This window comes from Sceloporus occidentalis, unplaced genomic scaffold (assembly GCF_023333645.1).
Source record: "Sceloporus occidentalis isolate IW3139 unplaced genomic scaffold, rSceOcc1.0.p SCAF_1, whole genome shotgun sequence".
NCBI lineage: Eukaryota > Metazoa > Chordata > Lepidosauria > Squamata > Phrynosomatidae > Sceloporus > Sceloporus occidentalis.
In genome coordinates, this window is record NW_028316981.1 from 299,978,172 (window position 1) to 300,000,621 (window position 22,450).

General features: G+C 44.8%; 1 protein-coding gene across 12 annotated transcripts in view; it reads right to left on the reverse strand.

Annotated features, from left to right (window-relative positions):
• The window catches only part of NEDD4L (NEDD4 like E3 ubiquitin protein ligase), a 362,032-nt gene that overhangs the window by 111,238 nt on the left and 228,344 nt on the right, over positions 1 to 22,450 (reverse strand). For all 12 annotated transcript variants that reach the window (XR_016277884.1, XM_089497155.1, XM_089497168.1 and 9 more), the window contains one exon: positions 1,213 to 1,263. Coding sequence is in view for 10 of the 12 variants with exons in the window: in XM_089497155.1 (XP_089353281.1) it covers positions 1,213 to 1,263 (51 nt within the window). In the remaining 2 variants the exon portion in view is untranslated. The remainder of the gene's footprint in view (positions 1 to 1,212; positions 1,264 to 22,450) is intronic.

The following is a 22,450-nucleotide window of genomic DNA, read 5'->3' on the forward strand; positions in this document are numbered from 1 at the left end:
AAGTATAAGACGCCAAGAACTGGCTAAATACTTTTACATAATCAATGGCATACAGATGGTACAGCTGTACCCTGCATTGGATTCCACAGAAAATGGCCCCAGCACTTCATAAAGGCAATGTTATCAGTCTAATGACACCATGTGATCACCCTTCATTCTGCTATACACACTGTGGCTCCATCTTTCTGTTCCTTAGCTGATGTTCATCACCAGCAATGGATGGGCAGTTTATTACACCCACTCCGTTATTTATTGCTGCTGATTAGGGAGCTGTATTAATGGGTCAAAAGGCCTGTATTTCCACTAGCCTTGTGTCATCGTGTTCAGATGATGCAGGCTAATACACCTGGGCTGAAATCTGGTAGACTGGACATTGATCCAACAATCTTGGTCTGACCTGGCTCAAAGGGGCCTCAGTGAAGGTCAAAAAGACCCACTGTTTGCCATGGAATTTCTAGGAAACTCCACAGCAACACCCAGCAGACTGGATGGCCCTGCTTGACCCTTACCTTCCTCTATTCAGAACAGTTCTCGGAAATCTCGTCCTCTGGGACGGATGGGGAACGGATGCAGAACGGAACAAGGACTTGTGGCGTCGTCGTTCTGTGTGTGGTAAAATGCGTCCCTCACTCATTCCGTTCCCTTCCCAGCCCCTTTTGGACCATCCAGCCCTGTGTGATAAGGCTCTTTGACAACAAATTCAGCAGGAAGAGAGGCTCAGAGTTCTTCTTCAATGGGAATCACCGCTCTTTACCCAGGGTCACACCACTCTTTTCCAGGTCAGCATTCTCTGAAGATGCCAGCCACAGATGCTGGCGAAATGTCAGGAATAAACTCTTCCAGAACATGGCCACATAGCCCGAAAAACCCACAAAAAATTATGGATGCCAGCCATGAAAGCCTTTGACTTCACATTCATCTTCAATCATTACAATGACTTCTTTGCCATGGATGATCCTATGTGCTATTCCACTCTACTGCAGCATAATTTTCAAACAAATTATAATTGCAATATGCAATGCTGAAATTCAAGTAGAGGAAAGTAATAGAAATATTGTAAATAAATAATACAAATTACTACTTTAATAGATAGGAATGAATGCACAGGTGAAGAATAAAACCTGCATTTAGCCCAATGTCTAGATAATTTAGGGTATGTCAAGCTAAACCATTTTCATAAATTCAACAGGAATATTATACAAAAGGTCTTACTGGAAGATGGTTGAGTGGCACGTCCACTTGACCCAGGAAGTCGTCTCTGGTCTGTTAACAGAATGGGGAAAAATACAACAATTAAAGTGCTTCATTTATTAAATCAGTGTTTTTGCTAGCATTAAATCATGTTAATGTATTTTAAAAAAACTTCCATATCTGAATCTTGGATCTGGATAATACAACGTTCACTATTTTATGTTCTCCATTTTAAAATCTTCACATTACATTTTTATGATCATCCTTAAGATGTGAAAGGAAACAAAGCTAGCTATTTCTGTACCCAGCATATCACTCCAGGGTATACTGACAACTATAATTTTTCATGCTGAAGAATAATGTCATCCTGCTTAAAAACAATTACCATCCCATTTAAGACATATATATGAGTACTTTCATGCTCAGACAAATTTCCGTTATCTTTGGATTTCTTCATTCATACCAATGGACAGATCTGAACTACCGTATTTTCCGGCGTATAAGACGACCCCCAACTTTTCCAGTTAAAATAAAGAGTTTGGGATATACTCGCCGTATAAGACTACCCCCTCTTCCAACGCACACCAAATAAAATTTTTAAAAATGTAAGATTTGATTTCAATATGGTAATTTTAATTCAAATGCTTATGACATGCAGGTACTTAGCAGGAAAACTTGTTGTATACAAATCCTGCTTGGATTGGTCAGCTCTCCTTGCCTGCCCAGCCCTCCCTGTCTCCAAGACTATCACAGCGGTAGTGCAAACACGGCTCTTTTTCCATACCTCAGGCGTCCTGGACGCCTGCAGCTTGCTCTGCCCTTCACTTACACCTTCCAGTGTGACACCCCCTCACCTCGTCATCAGGACCACATTAAGTCATTTCTTTCCACGAATCCTAGTGAGTGAATTTTCTTTTACTGTACTAGTACAGCGCCACCCTTGCTGCTTTCATATGGTCGCTGCATATGGTGGGGAAGCGGCCGTGGCCATTTTGTAACTCCCCCACCATATGCAGCGATCGCAGATTCTCCCAGTCTGGCTTGGAAGTTTCAGCACCTGCCCTATAAGACAACACCTGGCGTATAAGACGACCCTTGACTTTTGAGAAGATTTTCCTGGTTTAAAAAGTAGTCTTATACGCCAGAAAATACAGTATACATGCAAAGTGCTGAGCTATTTCACAAATATTTTCTTTGCTGCCAGTATAGGTTGAGTATTCCTTATACAGAATTCCAAAATCATCCACATAGGTTGCTGAGATAGTGACACCGTTGTATTTTTTTATGGTTCACACATTGATTCATGCACAAATTATTTAAAAATTGTGTCTAAAATTACCTTCAGGCTATGTATATAAAGTGTACACAAAACATAAATAATTTTCATATTAAGTCTTGGGTCCATCTGTAAGATATCTCCTTATGTATATGCAAATATTCCAAAATTCAATAAAATAAAATAAAATCCCAAAAACTTCTACTCCCAAGCACATCAGTTAAGGGAGACCCAACAGATACTAAATTTTTTGCAGCCAGCAGATTCTTAAGGTAGGAGACTTTACCAACCCAACAACCAACTGGGGTGAACACCAGGGCCAGGAGCCCATGCTTTTCTGGCCCAACTGCTCAGCCCATTTGAGGAAGACAGTAAAGAAGTTAACCCTCCTACTGGTTAAGCATAATGCCTTCATCTATCCTCATTTTAGGATTCTTGTTGTAATTAACTGCCATCAGGTCAGGTTAAATGAGAGACTTCCACTGCTCAGGTATACCCAACTCAGGGTTCTGGTTTCCTTGATTGAATCTATCCACATGTAATGCTGTCTTCTTTTCCTACCAACTTCCACCTTACCAGCATTATTGTCTTTTCTAATGAGTCATGTCTTCTAATATGTCCAAAATATGACAGTCTCAGCTTAGTCTGAGTCAGGCTTAAACTGGCTTCTAGGGAGACTTCAGATTTGATATTTGTTTGTCTTTTTGGCAGCCCATGGTATCCATAGAACCCTCATACAGCACTACACTTCAAATTAATTGATTTTCTTCCTGCCAGCTTTCTTTGGTATCTAACTTTCACAACTATACATAAAAACTGGAAATATAATGACATGGACAATCCTGGCTTTGGTATTCAATGATATATCTTTAGACTTGAGAATTTTGTCTAGCTCACTCATAGCTGCCCTTCCAAGTCCTGGGGGGGGGGGGGGGGAGATACAGATGGGCGGCTCCATGTCACCTGTTTTTGCCCCTCATCGGTGCCGCGCCAGCCACACAGTGCAGCACCAACGCGCTCCCTAAAAAGGAGCTGCTCTTGACGGCTTCTTTTTAAAAGCACCGTGTAGGCGTTCAGATGCCTGTGCATCATCCATTGCGTGCCCTGTGTGCATGGAGACACAGCAAGATGTTGCACAGGCGCTGAAAGTAGGGCTGGCAACGTATGTACACCAAGCCCTACGGAGCCCTAAAATTGGCCCCAGGCTGGCACAAAGCACCCGTCTGTACCAGGCCTAAGTCTTCTTTTGATTTCTTGACTACAGTCTCCATTCTGATTAATGACTGAGCCAAGGTATGGAAAATCTTGAACTATTTCAATGTCATCATTTACTTTAAAATTATGCAAATAATCTGTAGTCATTATTATTGTTTCCTTATTTTTCCTGGGATCTTAGCCATACAGGCTAGCCGGCATAGGAAGCATTACTACATATTACAGGAACTAGATGAGGTGTCCCAAAGTGTTTTAAATAAACATGCGAGAGGAGGAATACTGGATCCTTGCTGCTCCAATTTATCTCTCCACAAGTTGCAAGTGATAGACTGAGGTAAGAGCTTTCTTTGTAGCTCTCCATGGGATTCAGGTCGATTAACAACAAGACCCACATTATCCACGATCTGTTGGAAGATAGTAATTGCGACCTGGCTTGCATTACCGAGACCTGGCTTGGGCCTTAGGGAGACGCTGTGTGGGCACAGGCCCTCCCTGCCGGGTTTTCGGTGAAGGACCAGACCAGGTTAGGTGGGCGGGGGTGTGTGTGGCCTTGGTACATAAGAACACCTTGTCTCTCACCAGGAACCACATCCGTCAAACTTCCTTTATCGAGTGTATTTACTTGACCCTGAAGGCTAGAGACAGTCTAGGGATTCTGTTGGTGTACCGGCCACCCCGTGCACTAACGGACTCCCTTAATGAGCTGACACAGTTGGTTGCGGAGCTGATGCTGGAAACACCCAGGCTGCTTGTCCTGGGTGACTTCAACATCCCCTTCGCGGCCAACTATGTTCCACCCGGTGCGGCTCGGGAATTCATGGATACCATGACGGCCATGGGCCTGTCCCAGCTGATCTCGGGTCCAACGCATTTTGCGGGTAATACACTGGATTTGGTTTTTTGCACGGATGCGGAAAATCTGTGGGCGGAAATAACTAATATTTCCCCCCTGTCATGGACGGATCATTTCCTCGTGGAGGCAAAAATCAAGGCCTCTACCCAGATCCCCCCCGGGGGTGGTGGACCTATTAGGATGGTCCACCCTCGAAGGCTGATAGAACCCAAAAGGTTCCAGGAAGCCTTAGAGGGGAACATGGTTGGAAATGACGGCGACTCTGTTGATGCCCTGACTGGTATCTGGAATACCGGTCTCTCTAGGGCTATACACAGTATTGCTCCCAAGTGCCCTCTCAGGCCTGCTTCCAAACGTAAGCCCTGGTATACGGAAGATCTCCGGGCGAGGAAGCGGGTTCTGCGACGGCTAGAGCACCGCTGGCGGAAACACCTACGCTTAACCGACAAGGCTCTCCTGGACCACCTTTTGGAGGACTACGGAGAGGCGATACGAGCAGCTAAGAATTCGTTCTATGGTGCTCGTGTCGCGTCCGCGGAGTTGCGTCCAGCAGAGTTGTTCAGGGTGGTCAGGGAGCTAACTCAGCTCCCTCCCACCCTGAACCAGATCCTTGAACCTACTAAGGCCTGCTGTGACCAATTTAACAACTTCTTCGCGGATAAAACCTCTCGGATAAGCGAAGGTCTTAACGCCGGCATTAGGGCAGAATCTAGAGTAGAGGCATCCAGAGCCTCCGTGGACTCCATTAAACTGGATCAGTTTGAGTCGGTTAGTACTGAGGATGTGGACAAGATCCTTCGAAGCGTTCGGAAGACAACTTGCTCCCTCGATCCCTGTCCCTCATGGCTAGCAGCTCAGGGGGGACCGGTGGTAACTTCGATGTTACACCGGATTATTAATACATCTCTGAGGGATGGGCAATTTCCATCCAGCTTGAAATTGGCCACTATAAAACCGCTGTTAAAAAAGCCCTCCCTCGACCCCCTGATGCATAGTAATTATTGGCCAGTCTCGCTGCTGCCATTTTTGAGGAAGGTGATCGAGAAGGCGGTTGCAATCCAGCTTCAATCGATCTTGGATGAAACGGATTATCTGGACCCATTTCAAACTGGCTTTCGGGCGGGTTACGGGGTTGAGATGGCCATGGTCGCCTTGGTCGATGATCTCCGTCTGGGCATCGACGGGGGAAGTGTGTCCCTGTTGGTGCTCTTGGACATCTCAGCGGCTTTCGATACCATAGACCATGGTATCCTTCTGGAGCGCCTGGCCGAGGTGGGAATCGGGGGCACTGCGCTCCAGTGGTTCCGGTCCTACCTCTCCGGGAGGTTCCAGATGGTGCAGCTGGGAGACGTGAGCTCCGATAAGAGGGCCCTTATATCTGGGGTTCCTCAAGGAGCCATTCTGTCTCCCATGCTTTTTAACATTTACATGAAACCGCTGGGAGAGATCATCCGGAGACATGGGGCGCGGGGTTATCAGTACGCTGATGACACCCAAATAGTCTTCTCTATGTCTCCGACTGATGCAGTGACCGAGGATGGCATCTCTCCTCTCGTGGCCTGCCTGGAGTCAGTAATGGGCTGGATGAGGGAAAACCGACTCAGTCTGAATCCAGAGAAAACGGAGGTACTTGTGATAGGTTCTCCTGGCCCGGGAATGGCGGTGGTTCCACCTGTCCTGAACGGGATCACGCTTCCTGTGAAGGACTCCGTGCGCAGTCTGGGGGTGCTCCTTGACTTGTCGCTCCACCTTACATCTCAGGTGGATGCCACGGTCAGGAGCACATGTTATCAGCTTCGGCTTATCCGTCAGCTGCGCCCATACCTGGGCCAGAGGGACCTTGAAACGGTAGTACAGGGGATCCTTTTTATACGCGGGGGATCCGTTCCAGACCCCCCCGCGTATAACAAAATCCTCGCACGCTCAAAGCATATTTGTCCCAATGGCGGCGTGTGTGCACGTGCGCCGCCATTGGGACAAATGTCCCTTCACCCACCCCTCCCTCCCTTCCCTCCTCCCTCCCCTCCCTGCCACCCTCCCTTCCCTTCCCTTACTTACCTTTAAGTCGCTCGGCGGAGCGGCTTGGCCTCCGCCGATGCCACCGCTGCAGGGAAGCCGGGTGACAGCGGAGGCCAAGCCTCGGCTTCCTCGCCGCCGCCGTGCAAGGGCGCGATGGCGGTGCTGGAGGCCTCTTGGCCCCCAACAGCACCGCCACCGGGCCTTTGCCACAGCGGTGGCGAGGGAGGAGGGCTGCCGCGCCGGAGGCCTTTAAGGCCTCCAGCGCTGGCATCCGGCCTCCTCCAAGCCGCCGGCGCTGCGGAAAGGGCGGGTGTCGGTGCTGGAGGCCAAGAGGCCCCAGCACCGATACCTGGCCCTTCCGCGGAGGCCTGGAGGAGGCCGGGTGTCAGTGCTGGAGGCCTCGCAGGCCTCTGCTGCTGCTGCCCTCTGCGCCTCCTCTTCCTCACCTCTGCGCCCAAAAAAAGGTGGGGAAAAGGAGGCGCGGAGGGCAGCAGTGCCGGAGGCCTGCGAGGACTCCAGCACCAACACCCGGCCTCCTCCAGGCCTCCGTGGAAGGGGCGGGTGTCGGTGCTGGGGCCTCTTGGCCTCCGCCCCTTCCGCGGCGTTGAGGAGGCCGGATGCTGGTGCTGGAGGCCTTCAAGGCCTCCGGCACTGCTGCCCTCCGCGCCTCCTTTTCCCCACCTCCGCGCCTTTTTTTGGGCGCGGAGGTGAGGAAGAGGAGGCGCAGAGGGCAGCAGCAGCAGAGGCCTGTGAGGCCTCCAGCACTGACACCCGGCCTCCTCCAGGCCTCCGCGGAAGGGCCAGGTATCGGTGCGGGGGCCTCTTGGCCTCCAGCACTGACACCTGCCCTTTCCGCAGCGGCGGCGGCCTGGAGGAGGCCGGATGCCGGCGCCGGAGGCCTTAAAGGCCTCCGGTGCGGCAGCCCTCCTCCCTCGCCACCGCTGTGGCAAAGGCCCGGTGGCAGTGCTGTTGGGGGCCAAGAGGCCTCCAGCACCGCCATCGCGCCCTTGCACGGCGGCGGCGAGGAAGCCGAGGCTTGGCCTCCGCCGCCACCGCCACCCGGCTTCCCTGCAGCGGCGGCGGCGGAGGCCAAGCCACTCCGCCGAGTGACTTAAAGGTAAGTAAGGGAAGGGAAGGGAAGGGAGGGTGGCAGGGAGGGGAGGGAGGAGGGGAGGGAGAAGAAGGAAATTGTCCCCAATGGCAGCGCGCGTGCACACGCGCCACCATTGGGGACAATTTCCCCATTTGCCATCCGCGGATGCTCAAATCCACGTATGGCAAATCAGCGTATGGGGAGGTTCAACTGTACATGCTCTGGTAACCTCTCGATTGGATTTCTGCAATGCGCTCTACATGCGGCAACCCTTGTACCATACCCGGAAGCTGCAAATGGTACAGAACATGGCAGCCAGACTGGTCACTGGTACATCCAGGGCCAGTCATATTACACCTGTACTTAAAGATCTGCACTGGGTGCCTATTCGCTTCCGGGCGCAATACAAGGTGTTGGTTATAACCTATAAAGCCCTACATGGCTTGGGCCCAGGATACCTAGAGGACCGCCTCTCCCCATACAATCCGCCCCGTACCCTCAGAACATCTGGGCAGCAGCTACTGAGGGTCCCAGGGGCTAGATTAGCCTCCACATCGAGGAGGTCGTTTACCATCATCGCCCCAACCCTCTGGAACACGCTGCCCATAGAGCTCCGCTCGGCCACCTCCCTGGCCCAGTTCAGGAAGGAATTAAAGACCTTCCTGTTCCAGTTAGCATTCCCGGACACAAGTTCCAGTTAGTCTCCCCCCCCCCCCCCCCGACAGCAGTGGCAAGCTGGCTAGAATGGGGTTTTTAATGTGGGTTTTAATTGTATTTTTATTGTATTTGTATTTGTGATTGTTGATATGCTGTGCACCGCCCTGATTGTAAGAAGGGTGGTATAAAAATAAATTTATTATTATTATTATTATTCAGAATAAAGGAAAATTGGGATTCACATTCCTGTACACATACAGAAGGTTCTCTAGTTTAGACTGTTGTACTCCACGTGAGAAGAGCAATGCTGCAAGGTGAGACCATAGCCCTCAACTCTCCCCATGTGAATAGGCAAATTTAATGACCACAGATGATTTTCATAACTTTAAAGTAAACAATGAAGACATTGGGTGTAACCACACTGCAGAATTAATGCTGTTTGCCACCACTTAAACTCCAGAACTCTAACAAATCAGGCTGAATACCTCAACAAACTTCAAATCCCAAGATTCTGTAGGATAGAGTCAAGGCAGTTAAAGTGATGCCAACCTTTAATTCTGCAATGTGGGTATGCCAATTGAAAGAGTTAAAGATTTCTCATACCTTGGCTCAGTCATTAATCAAAAAGGAGAGTGCAGTCAAGAAATCAGAAAAAGACTAGGATTTGTAAAGAATTAGACAATACAGTGGACCCTTGTTATATGGTGGGGTTTGGTTCCAAGATCCCCCCGTGTATAACAAAAACCGTGTATGCTCAAGTCCCATTAAATATAATGACATAGCATTTAAAAAATGGAAAATCAAGTTTGATATTTGAAATTTATACTTTTTTTGGAACATTTTCAAACCGTGTATGCTTGAATCGGTGTATAAAAAATCCGTGTATAAGAAGGACTGACTGTATATTGAAGTGTAAAGATATATCATTGGATAACTAAAGTTAAGATTCTAATTTTCCCCATTTCAAAGTATGGTTGTTAAAGCTAGGCAATGAAGAAAGCTGATAGTAAGAAAATCAATTCATTTGAGATGTGGTGCCTGAGGAGAGTTTTATGGGTACCACGAACTGCTAAAAAGACAAACAAATGGGCCCTAGAGCAAATCAAGCCCCAAAACGTCCTAGAAACTAACAGCCTATACAGAAAGGCTGTACAGATGACACACACCCTGACTCCGCTCACAGGGTGCCATGATGCTGCATGCCACTCCTCATGGCGCGCAGCATCATGGTGCTCCTCCAGTGCTGCATCCAAATGACACAGCACCATAGAAGTGCCATATAGCCACGCCACCAGGGGAGGCATCTGTCAAGCCCCCAAGTTGACAAAATTAAGACTGTCATATTTTGGCCATACCATGAGAAGATATTACAGTACTCACCAGAAAAGAGAATAGTGCCTGGTAAGAAAGAAGACAGTAGGAAAAGAGAAAGACCACACTGCAGATGGATAGAGTCAGTCAAGGAAGCTACAGTCCTGAGTCTGCAAGACTTGGGCAGGGCTGTTGATGATAGGGTCACTTGAAGGTCTCTCATTCACTGGGTCACTATAAGTTGATTTGACAGCAGTTAACAACAACTACCACTAGTAGTATTACTGTTACTACTCTCATTCCAAACTGTTTTGAGACTGACACTGGCATAGCTGCATACTTTTGGGCGCGGAGGTGAGGAAGAGGAGGCGCAGAGGGCAGCAGCATCAACACCCCTACAAACAATGGACTTTGAGCTATTTAAAAATGTTATTGAAATAGTATAGCAAACTAAAATTGCATTTATTATTTTGGGCCCAACAATAGAACTAAAATTGTTTTCTGTATCATATTTGGGACAGACCCTTAGTCTGAGAATTTTTAAGTAATTTCACTCGGGACATCCCATTTTCTTCTCACAGCAAGGGGTGGAAAAAAGCGACAATTTGCTAAAGGCTACCCAGAAGGCTGAATGACAGGGAAAGAATATGAAACCAGATAACACTCTTTTTAAAGAACCAGTGAATATACTGGATTAAAAACAATGAACTTGAACCAGAGTGATCTGGTTTCATATTCTGTCTCAGTCATTCAGCCTTCTGGGTAGCCTTTAGCAAATCAGTCTCTTTTCCACTGTAGCTTATTTTTCTATTATTTTAAAGATTAAGACAGCAACAATCCACCGTAGAGTAATTTGAGCTCATAGAGTACTTCACACAGTTAGAACATACTTTGGAGTAAAAATGCACAGGACTCTGCTTTGTACAAATGAGTACATACAGGAAATAAAGAACTGACTCCCAAAATATGGGTTGACTTGTCCACAGGCCAGTGTATGTACTCTGCCTTAACTCTTATTTTTTCAAAAGAGAAACCATCCCCTTGTTTGAGTAGAATGGTGAAAGCCATAATCTGTCTTGGGAGAACCTAAAAGAAGCACCAACCTGCTCTACACTCACAACCCTGGCACCATTTCTGGTCTTTCTGAATGCCTGGGTGGGGAAATGTTGGGGGCAGTGGACTTTTGGAGCTTCCCCTGAAAGGAACACAGAGAGAGTGTATATTTGGAAGGGGGGCAGTGCTTCTTTTATTTTCTCCTGGAACAGATTAAGCTCTCGCCTGTCACCACTCTACACAAAGAAGAGGATTCCACTTATGCTCTTCCAGGGATAATAAATCAGGCTTTGAAGGATTTGAATAAGAAATGTGTGTATGTTTCTTAACTCTTTTGGATTAAAACCAGGCACAGTTATCACACTGAAGTTAAAGGTTAAAGTTGAAGCTGCTAACTTAGAGCCTGCACAGATTGGCACTTTGTGCTGGCCTGCAGGCGAACTAGGGCTGAGCGTTCACACACTCCGAGTCCTAGTTCTGCTGCCCAGGCACCATCTTGGCACGCATCCATACAGACGGGGCATGCCATGATGCCGTCCCTCAGACACAGTGCCCAAACGGCACTATGCACAAGGGGCATCATCATGGCACACATGCGCGTCAATGGCACCCCTTCGGGGACGCAAAAAAACCCCCGCCCAGAAGTGGGTTCTTCTTGGTCCCTCAGGTTGCAGTGGCCTCCTTCTGGGGCAAAAATGGGCGGCATTTAGCTGCCCGTCTGCACAGCCCCATAGTCATCATTTTCTTTGCTTTGGCTTTATATCTTTTGGCATGTGCACATTTTCTTAGCCCTGCCTGCACCTGGTCGCTTCCTCCACACATTGCCCAGCCATCACTTACTGTTGTTCCCTCCTCATGCATCCAGCCCTTAAGGTTAGTACAGACAGTTATGCCTGCAGGAAATTTGTGAATTATTTTGGCATTGTTCTCTTTTGCCTCATCTTTTACATCCTTTTTGATGTGCCCCTAAATTTTACCCTCAACTTAACCACAGGTCATATCGAAATCCACACTTTGGCCCAAAAACCTGCTCTCGACTTATATATGAAATCAACTTAGACATGAGTATATACAATAACTTTGCATAACTCCATGTTTAACCACACAGAATGGAATCTTCTCATTATGAGAAATATTTGTCACCTTTGTTTCTATACCACTCAGTTCCCAAGTCACCACAGCCTCTGACAACTGACATTTCTTGTGGCTATTTTTGAGGCAGTTAAAGTGCTGTCAATCCCACCCACACTGTGGCTATCACTTAAAATTAATGGCATCTTTTACTAAATGAATGTAAAGTAATGTTACAACTCCAAAACCACTGCGCTCACAAGATGAACTTTTCTTCTTGATATGAAAATCTTCATTTTTTTCCATTAAAAAAATTACAAATGCAAACATCAATAACAGCACACAAACAAGACAAAATTTCTAGTGAAAGCTTTCCTAGAAAAGAGTACAAATAGAAGCTTCCTTGAGTGACAACTAATTATATGACATATTAATACTGAAGAAAGTAAAGTAAGCCCCTTTCAAGTCCTATACAAAAGTGTATTAATCCCTTAATATGTTATGATTATTGAAACAGTTGGGTTCAAAGAGAAAATAACTATCTGAGGAAACAACCATACCTACAATTATATAAACATTACTATGTAATACCTTGCTTCTAAGTAGTTTATTCAAATTAGTTCAGGTATTAAGCATCAGCTGAAGGGGAAAATATATTAAAAAAAACAGATGTGTGGAAGGTGGGAGGGCAAAATAAGTATATCAGTACTGAAAATGGGAATCACATATTAACCTAATCCTGATCACTTGAGAGTCTTGGATTGTGCCAACTCTCCCAAAGCTTTATTTAACAAAGCAAGCAGGCTCAGCTATAGTTCTACTTTGCTCCAGTTCAGCAGCCTTATTTCTTCCTAAGGCAATTTGCTTGCTTAGCTGCTACTGAATTTTTAAACTGACTGGTTGAAACATTTGTTTTTCTTTTCAAATGGGCCTTGAGAACAGTTACGCTGAAAGACCATTAAGCAGGTCATGGTCCTCCAATATCTGATGATATTGCAGATGTTTTTAAAAAATGGGTTTCCCCCATCTTTTTTTGGAAAAGTAATTTTATCTCTAAAAGGGATGACATGAGCAAGCGTCTACTTTCACTAAAGGAACACTATTCCACTCTCTAGTATGAATTCTGCTGAGGCTACTCCTGAGACTCAGCACACAAATGAACATGAAACCTGGACAGACAGACACATACTCCTTCCCTACCTTCTGTGAGTTTTCTGTTCAAGTCATATATTGTTTACTGCTGCTCAACTTACCCTCCCAACTTCTTTGATTACTCTCTGGTGTTCAACTGTGTTTCTGGTTTCTCTAGCTTGCTTCTATTTGTCCCAGTTATGAACCTATGGCTATTTTTATCACCCTGTGATGCAGAGAGTAAAACCCTGGGCCAGTCCACACCCAACAACAAGTAGGTCATTCTTCCTCTGTGCACTGTCTTTTTCTCTTGGGCTGTACTGCAATCTGTACCTGTGGGTCTGGCAGTGCTGAAACAAGCAAGGTTACCAGGTAAAAATAGGAAAAGTAAGGGTGCACTGAGAACCAATATGGTGTAGTGGTTTGAGCATATGACTAGGGCTCTGGAGATCAAGGTTTGATTCCCTGCTTGACCATGGAAACACACTGGTAACCTTGGGTAAATACATTCTCAGCCCTAGAAAACCCTATGATAAGTTTGCCTTAGAGTCATCATAAATTGGAAACAACTTTAAGACACACAACAACAAGGGTTCAATGGCTATGTTTGAATGAAAGGATCATATAAACATGGACCACCTTAACATGCCCCCCATCCTTTGATTTAAGCTTTTTTTTCTTTCCGTCTAAAGCCATCCAAGAATGTGTGAGGGACAACACTGCTACTTCGGCTTTACCCCTAAGAGAGGACTTTATTTAACCAGGAAATAACCTTCTTTTATTTCCAGTTCACTTCTTGATTAAAGGACATTTTGTGGCTTCAAACTACTCGAGGGTGTGTGTGTGACAAAATCCATCCCACTACCATTCTTTTTTTTTTCAATGAGAGGGATATTAGTAATCCTCTGAGGCACAAAAAGTGCCTAGGAGCCACATGTGGCTCACTGGCTATATTTCCTTACTCCTTTCTATAATGTTCTATGGCTGAAGGAGGTGATGTAACACCCTCAGTGGATATTCTCAGATGATGCTAAACCTCATTACAGTGGTCCCCCCACATCCACTGGGGTCAGGGGTGAAGGACCCGCGTGAGAGGGGGAATACCACCAATAATGAAACACTATTCTTTTTACCTAATAGAACACCTCTCTAGGCATCTACAGGTCCTCCAGTGCAACTCCATGGTCAACATCTGCCAGAGGTTGATCACAGAATCATGCTGGAGGTTCTATAAATGCCTAGAGAAGTGCTTTCTCTAGGTTTTTCAGCCCAGCTCTATGGTCAAGTTCTGGCAGTTGCGCTGGAGGACCTAGAGACTCCTAGAGAGAACCCACTAATCAAAACCATGACTAATCAAATCCACAAAAGTCAAAGCTGCAAATGTAGAAGGACAACTGTTCAGTAATATTTGCATCCCCACTTTCTTCACAAGCAGATGTAAGATGGTTAAACAGCAAAACAAGTTGAAGTACTAAAGCAATATTGATGACAATATGACCATAATTCCATAAGGCATTTGTTCTGGGGTCAAATGACGGGAAGGCTTCTAGTGGGCTGGATGTAGTACATTGACTTAAAGGTGTCTAGTGATTTTCTGGAATATGAGAACTTTTAAGTTAGTGCTTCTTGAGCTATCTGATATGGAAGACATGCAATACCTCCTCATATATGCCAAGGACTAGCACCATGTTTGTGCCCACTGATGACAATAGTTTCTTTTATTCCCGGAAACTCTCCACAGACCAGAAGCAGATACAGGCAGTGCTCCGTAAACTACCACTTTGAGTTGCACTGTTTTCAATTACTCTTCTTATTCTGAACTGTGTATTGGTTAGCCTTTTTACAGACCATTAATGACAATACATAAAGATTCTCTGCCTCAGGGATGGGTATACATGTGCCTTATCTATTGAACACGAAAGAAACAGAAACTGCATTTAATCTTCCTCAAAGCACAAAGGCTTTTTTCTTCTTATATTCAGCCAACAATATTAAAAGCTCTCAAGCAGGTTCACACTTCTTTGAGGAGAGTTTCTTGGTTGTTCTTGGCAACCCAGAAGCTTAGCAGTCTGATTATCAAAAGTTCTACTTCAGGGGTAGGCAACCCTTTTGAGCCGGGGGCCGGGTTGCTGTCCCTCAGACAACTGGGGGGCCGAAGCCAAAAAAATAAATAATTAAATATTTTTTTTAAAAATTAAATAAATAAATAAACCAGGACAAAATTTTCAAATGGAGGGCACTTTTTAAATAAAAAATGGAGGTCATGCGAAAAAATTTGCTGATTTTAAAAAAAATGTTAATATAAATGCATGTTTCTGAGGCGTCTATAGACAATTGCCCCACCATGCCCCTTGCGCGAGACGCCAAAGGCCCCGGCGGCAATCAGCGTCAGGACCGGGCTGGGGCCGGTCCCAAGGCCTCGCCGGGCCGCATCCGGCCCGCGGGCCGCAGGTTGCCTACCCCTGTTCTACTTAGTTCAGCTAAACTAGTCCAATTTTCAAATCTCACTTACTGGACTCTTATCTATGCTGTTTTTTTTAAACCCTCATCTCCAATATTAAGAACAAACGAGCTGTTTTGCTAGATCTAGCATTCAGCTCCCACATTGCATCACCAGGTGGAATATTGGAAGTCCACAAGGGGCACATAAGTGCAACAGCACCTTCTTACATGTGCCCTGGCAACAGGTATCCAGAGGCACTGTGCCTCTGATACTGAAATTAACATATAGCCATCATGACTAGCAGCCACTGATTATCTTATTCTCCATTATTTGGTTTAATTATTACTACAATGTGGTTGCCATTGCCATACTTTTAACTATACACTGTGTAAAGGAACACATCTTTTTGTCTGCCCTGAACTATTCAACTTCATTAAACGATATCAGGTTCTAATCTTTTCAGAAAAGAAAAACTTTTCCCTGTTCACTTTCTCCATACTATGCACAATTTCATACAACTTTCTCCACTGTGCATGATTTAGCACCAACTTACTCCCATTTTTCTAAGCTAAAAAGCCCCAAAGATTGTGACCTTTCCTAACAAAAGAGGTGCTCTCCTGGTAACTTGATAAGTTTAATTTTCAACTATAGAGTACAGTCAGCTCTTCATACACACAGATTTAACCTTCCATTCCAAATAAAATTCCAGAAAGCAAGCTTTGTGATTTATATAAGGGACACCATTTTATTACTATGCCACGGTATATAATGAGACTTGAGCATACACAGATTTGGTATTCACCCACGGGTCCTGGAACCAAACTGCAGTGGATACCAAAAGCCCATTATATTCTATCCATTTGTGGTAACCACATTTGCTCACAATTGTACAAAGGCATTCATGATACTTACAATTTTATTTTGAATTCCCATAATGGAATCTGCCTTTTTCACAACAATCACATACTGAATCAAGTGCTATTTTGAACGCTCATGAGTATAAGAATGAATGGAAAACAATACTGAATAAGACTAAAGACCTCTTTGATCCAACATTCAATTTGCATAGCAGCCACCCAATTCTCCATGAGCAGATGATCAAAAGGACATGAGAACACCTGTATAGTGTGTGTTGTAGTTTGCTTTGAAGAACAACTAAAGTTAAAAAAGGAGGTCAATGAATGCCATGAAGGCTCTTTACAAGTAGTATGCTGAACATAATTAATAGGCCAGGTTTGCATTTGAGGATGAAATATAGGATGTAATACTTTTCTGTGGGCTACTGAATAATGTTCAACCATGTCTTTGTTATTTATCATTGGAAAATTGCTTACGATTAAAAATATCTGGGGGGAAGGGATGAGAGCTAATCAAAGCTGTCCTTATTTAGCTTATTTAGGCACTGATAATAATGTACAGAGAAACCAGAGTCAAAGAATCATTAAAAGTGAACGTTCTTCTTATGTTTAATCATATTATTTAATGCTTGCTTGTTTTCTCTTAAAAAATAAGGACATATTCTTCTTTACGCCTTTATGGTTGAATAACAGGGGTTTTGCGCCTTTCTTTTAAAACATGTGTGTTAAGAGATATAAGGTGCTAACACAAGTGCTTGATTTTGGTTTATTCTAATCTTTTATTTTTAACTCCTATCAGTTGGCTTGGAATTTACCATTTGCTTTTTCTAAGAAATTTTAATTTCTAAAAACTTTGAAATGATTGCTGTTCCAATTAAAAATGGAAAGACAGATTTGTAGTGGAAGATAGAACTATTTTTCTGCCTGGTACCAAGGATTTGGGTGGGGGGTACAGTGAGAACTTTCCCCTCTGTGAACTTCTAGGGGGAGCAAGTTCTGGGTTCAGTTCTGCCCCACCCCACGCCGCCCCATGGATGAGGAAAAAACAAGGAACCTCAAGTTCCATATTAGCCAATGGATGGTGGAATATGCATGCCTGTGTCAGTGCATCCATGGGCACTGATAATATTGGATAATACGGGGTTTAGTGATTTACTCAGATCCATGTATGGAAAGCTGACTGATACCAAGGGCCCACCATACAAAATTTTCTTGAACTTTGATAAAAAAAAATTTTGGAACAATTGCCCCAATTAAAAGAAAAGAGAACAAAAAATATCGAAAACCTTGATCCAAAAATTCTTATCTGTAACAGTAAGGAAGGACCAATGAGATTGCTGGGGAAAAAACCCCTGAATGAAACTGGGAGTTATCCACACCAGAAAAAAACCCAAAGGGCAAACGTCCTTCTTGCTTTGCTCTCTTGCAGATTTTTGGTTGGCTCTCGAGGTCTGCTAGTCTTCTCTTAGGCTAGACAAAGAGCACCATCTCTTGCTGTTGTTTGGTAAGACTGTCTTCTTAATTTTGAGATTTCTTTTCTTTAAATAACACCCCCCCGGGGCCAAATCATTAGAATACTTTTTGTGATTTTTCCAACATTTCCAGCTGAATTGCACCAGGAGATCCTCTATGGCAGCGGTTCCCAACCTTTGTTGGGCCACAACCCCCATTCCGGGTGAAAGTCCCGCCCGCAACCTCCCTCATTTGTTGGGAGGCGGGGAAGGGGCGGGACTTTCGACTGCCTACAAGCCCCAGCGGGCTTTGCGGCCGGATGTCCCGCCCCTTCCCAGCCACCCAAACAATCAGGGAGGCCACTGGGGAAGAAGGGGTGGGACCTCCGGTCGCAAAGGCCGCTGGGGTTTGTAGTCCCGGCCCTTTCGCCTTCTCCTCCTGGGTGTCTTCGAGGGCACCCATGGGGAGGAGACGAGGGGAGGAGGCGACCCCGGCCCTCTCGCCTTCTCCTCCTGGGTGCCTTCAAGGGCACCCACGAGAAGAAGGCGAGGGGAGGAGGCGACCCCGGCCCTTTCTCCTTGTGGTTGCTGGCGCCTGCTGGGAAAAAGGGAGGAGGGGGAGGCAGGGGGGAAATCCCAACCTGGCGACCACCAAGAAGGGGTCACGACCCCCAGGTTGGGAACCCTTGCTCTATGGCAAGGCTCTCAACTAGAGTAGGTCCAGGGGCAAATTTTATGTCCCAAGACACTCCCAGGACCACATGGACTATTGAAAAATAAGAAAACCCTCTCCCTCCAGAAGTTCACATCTTGTTCCCAAAAATGGAGTTGGGTTTTTTTAAAATGTGAAACAGTACAGGGAGGGCTGGCAAACAATTTTAAAGGTAAATTGTTATACTTTCAGGACCAGAAACCTATTCTTTTTGGGGATTCCCGGGGTCTCAAGAGCCACAAAAACATCCTTGTTGGGGAGGGGAGCACACAGCTGCAGTACTGCATTTTGCTCATTCCTTCTCTACAGAGCACACCTCAATCTCAGTAGGGCTATGTTCTAAAGATAAATTAGATAGGAGAATTTGGTTTGGCTAAGACAATCTCTAGAAGGCTCCCTTTCTCAATAGTCCTCATATTTTATACACTGTCTGCTTCTTCTGATTTTCAGTTTACAGATAAACATGTAAAATTTTATATACTGCCCTGGCATACTACCGTATATACTTGACTATAAGTCGATCTCATGTATAAATTGAGGGTAGCTTTTTGGGCCAAAATTATGGATATTCATATGCTCCATGGATAAATCAAGGGTAAAACTCTCACTCTTCCTCCCCCTCCTCTGCAGCTTGGTTGTCCCTTTGGCTGAGGAGGAAGCTTGAGAGGTAAGTGCCCACCCTTCCTCCCCCTCTGCAGCCCTGTTGTTCTCTTAGGAGACAGCCAGGCTGGGGAAAGGCTTGGGGCATGCCCTGCCTCTAAATTCCCACCTTGGCTGTCTCCTCCAAGGGGTAGCCATGGTCTGAACGAGGCCTGGAGGGAGACCTTCCTCTTCTTCCCAGCCTGGCTGTCCCTTCAGGAGACAGCCAGGCTGGGAAAGTTACTGCATTGATCCATGTATAAGTTGACCCAGGTTTCTGGGGTCAATTTTTTGCCATAATTTTCTTGACTTATACATGAGTATATATGATATATGGAATCTTTAAAATTTTAAGAACACACTCCGAAGAATTTTATACAGTGTGCCCACGTTATACACGGGCGTGCAATACGTGGACTTGAGCGTACATGCTCAAGTTGTGGGGAGCGTGCAGGGCGCAAGGGGCGGCACATCCCATTCAAATGAATGGGGCTCAAGCATAGGAGGAATTCGCCTTATGTGTGTGGGGGGGGGATCCACTGTATTTGTATTTGACTAGAGGGTTTGAGATGACTGTTCTAAAAAATAACTTTTCCAAGTTCTGTGTAGCACACACCATTTTGCACTGCTCAGAGACATGGGCTCTATGCAACAATACTCTATACATGCAGGATCACATGGGTTATAATATATTGTTGCATAAATCTCACTTCTGTGAGCTGTGTGTGCTACCTGGAGCTTGGAAAAGTTGCATATACAGTTGGCCCTCCTTTTCCACGGATTTTTTCTCCAGGGATTCCAGCATCCACGGCTTGAAAGTATTTTTTAAAAAGTATAAATTCCAAATAGCAAAACTTGATTTTGCCATTTTATATAGGGCACACCATTTTGCTCTGCCGTTGTATTTAATGGGACTTGAGCATCCACGGATTTTGTTATCCAAGGAGATCCTGGAACCAAATCCCAGTGGATAACAAGGACCCCACTGTACATATTTGTAACTGCAGATTCTTATTTCTCTCTTGCAATATTCCCTCTGTTTACCGTTTTGGCTGCAAGGTTTATATACAAAACCATACTACTTAGCCTCTCACAAATGGCTATTGAGTCTATCTCACACAGTGCACAGAAGTCTCTCATGGCACTGCTTTATAAATTCCACCCACGCCCTTCCCAGAAAAACCTCCCAGTGTTTCGGAGGGAAGGCCGAGACCAACTCCATGCCCCCCTTCCCCTTTATTCATCCAAAACCACTCAAGGGCTGAATATAGCACCAGCAGGAACAGCAACTGGGATTTTGGATTGTAGCTTGCTTTGAATTGCAATGGCTGCTGTGCGATAGAGAGTTCCAAGTCAAAACAATGAGCATACACTTGGCTGAGAAGGGCTAACAAGGGAATGGATGCAGCCATTAATAAAAGCCTTGGCAGTAAGACAACCAACATGTGTTGCCCTTTGGAAGGACCAATCCTTGTGTAAATGTCACTATCATTGTTCTTTTGGCATTTGTTTCTGTTCTGTGTCACTACCACAGGCTAATGGAGATAAAGAAGCATATGGCTTGGAGGCCGGAGGTGAGATTCCAGGCTTGGGTGGGAGGTGTTGAAAGCCCCAAGACAAGACTCTGCTTGTGTGAGGAAACAACACTTTAAGGTTACTGATTGAGACCAGCGTGTTTCTTTCTAGCAGTTAAACTAGAGTATTAATTCTCCGTTGTATAACTGCTTGCTATCAGCCTGGCCCCAAAATAAGGGTCTAGTAGAATTACTGTATCCTGTGAACAGGAGGAGAATACACAACACAGGCAATGGATTTTCACTTAAGCACAGATTCAGCACATACACTTTAAGACCTTCTTTTCCCTTTAGGCATTCATTAAAGTCCAAGAAATATCCACTATTATTTAAGAAAATTATATTATTTATGTAATTGCATTTTAAAACTTCATTACAAGCTGCCATCAATGTTTATAGAAAGAGATCATAAATGCTAAAAATAAGTGAAAATGGTGCAGTTTACAAGGAAGAGAAATTGTATTTATGAATGCCCACGAGTGCTCTCTGAGGCAGTGCAAATGCACTATCACTCTGTATTTGAGTTGCAAGCTTGCTGCTGAAAATCCTAACTCCATCAGCAGGCATTTGTAACTCTCCCATTTGGTTTGGACCACATTAGTCATGCCACTAAAGCTGATTATCACTGAGTTCAAACTACAATTTCTTGAGATAGTAACACATTATGAATCCAGCATCATTCTCCATATATCGTATATACCTGGTTATAAGTTGACCTCATGTATAAGTTGAAGTCAGGTTTTGGGGCAAAAATTATGGATTTTGCCATAACCCGTGGATAGGTCAAAGGTAAAAAGGTTCCTTTAATGTGTGTGGCAAGAGAGACTCTCACTGAGGCTTTTTTGCTTCAGCATTCAGCTTTTGTATCAGCTTAAACAAACAGCAACATCAATCAATCACCCAAGACTCTTTCTGCTTGGCTCAAGAGATAAAAGAAACTCTCTCTCCATGGGAAAATCAGAATACCATAGTGACCCATAAATAAGTTGACCTGGGATTTTGGGGTCAATTTTGGGCCATAAATTTTTAGATTTATAGGCATGTATATATGGTATCTCTCCTTTGGACTGAAATGTAAAAACAACTTATGAGTGTGCACAAGACAACATGATGTACGCTATTCTGGGACATCCCAGTAAGTAGTCTATCAGTCCCTCTGGAGATATTCCAGAAGTCATTGCCTCGTCCCTTGCAAAATACATCACATAAGCTTTCTAGGGCCACTAGCTTCTTCACCAGGTAAAGGTGGGGAAAACCACACAGAGGGAAAAAGAATGATAGACTCACAAGTCTATGCTCTGTTTATGATGCTTCTTATACAATTAGAAGAGAAGTAGGCTTGAGGCAGGAGGAAAACACAGGCTGCTACCACACTGCAGAATTAATGCAGTTTGACACAGCTTTAACTATCATGGCTCTATCCTATGGAACCTTGTGATTTGTAGTTTGTTGTGACATCAGAGCTCTCTGACAGGAAAAAAGTAGATAAAACTACAAATCCCAGAATCCCATAGCATTGAGACACAGCAGTTAAAGCAGTGTTAAACTGCATTAATTCTGCAGTGTAGATGGCAGCCCTAGAGATCTCACGATCCAGAAAAACCTCAGAGTTTTGCCTCTATGAAGCTTCACCCACAGATTATCCCTGTAATTGAAATAACATAGTCTCACTGTTCATTTTAGGAGGAAAGAAAAACATACTTCTCATACTAGCTCTGAAGAAATGGACCCATCTCTGAATATCTGTAGACAAACTGTAAAGACTTGCTCCATGTAGCTTTTCAAATACTACAATCACATCCAACTCATTTTTCATTGTGGGGAGGGGGATGACGACATGCTAGCTTCTTACAAGAGAACTGATGTGCCATGACTAGATCACGGAAACAATATATATTAAAATA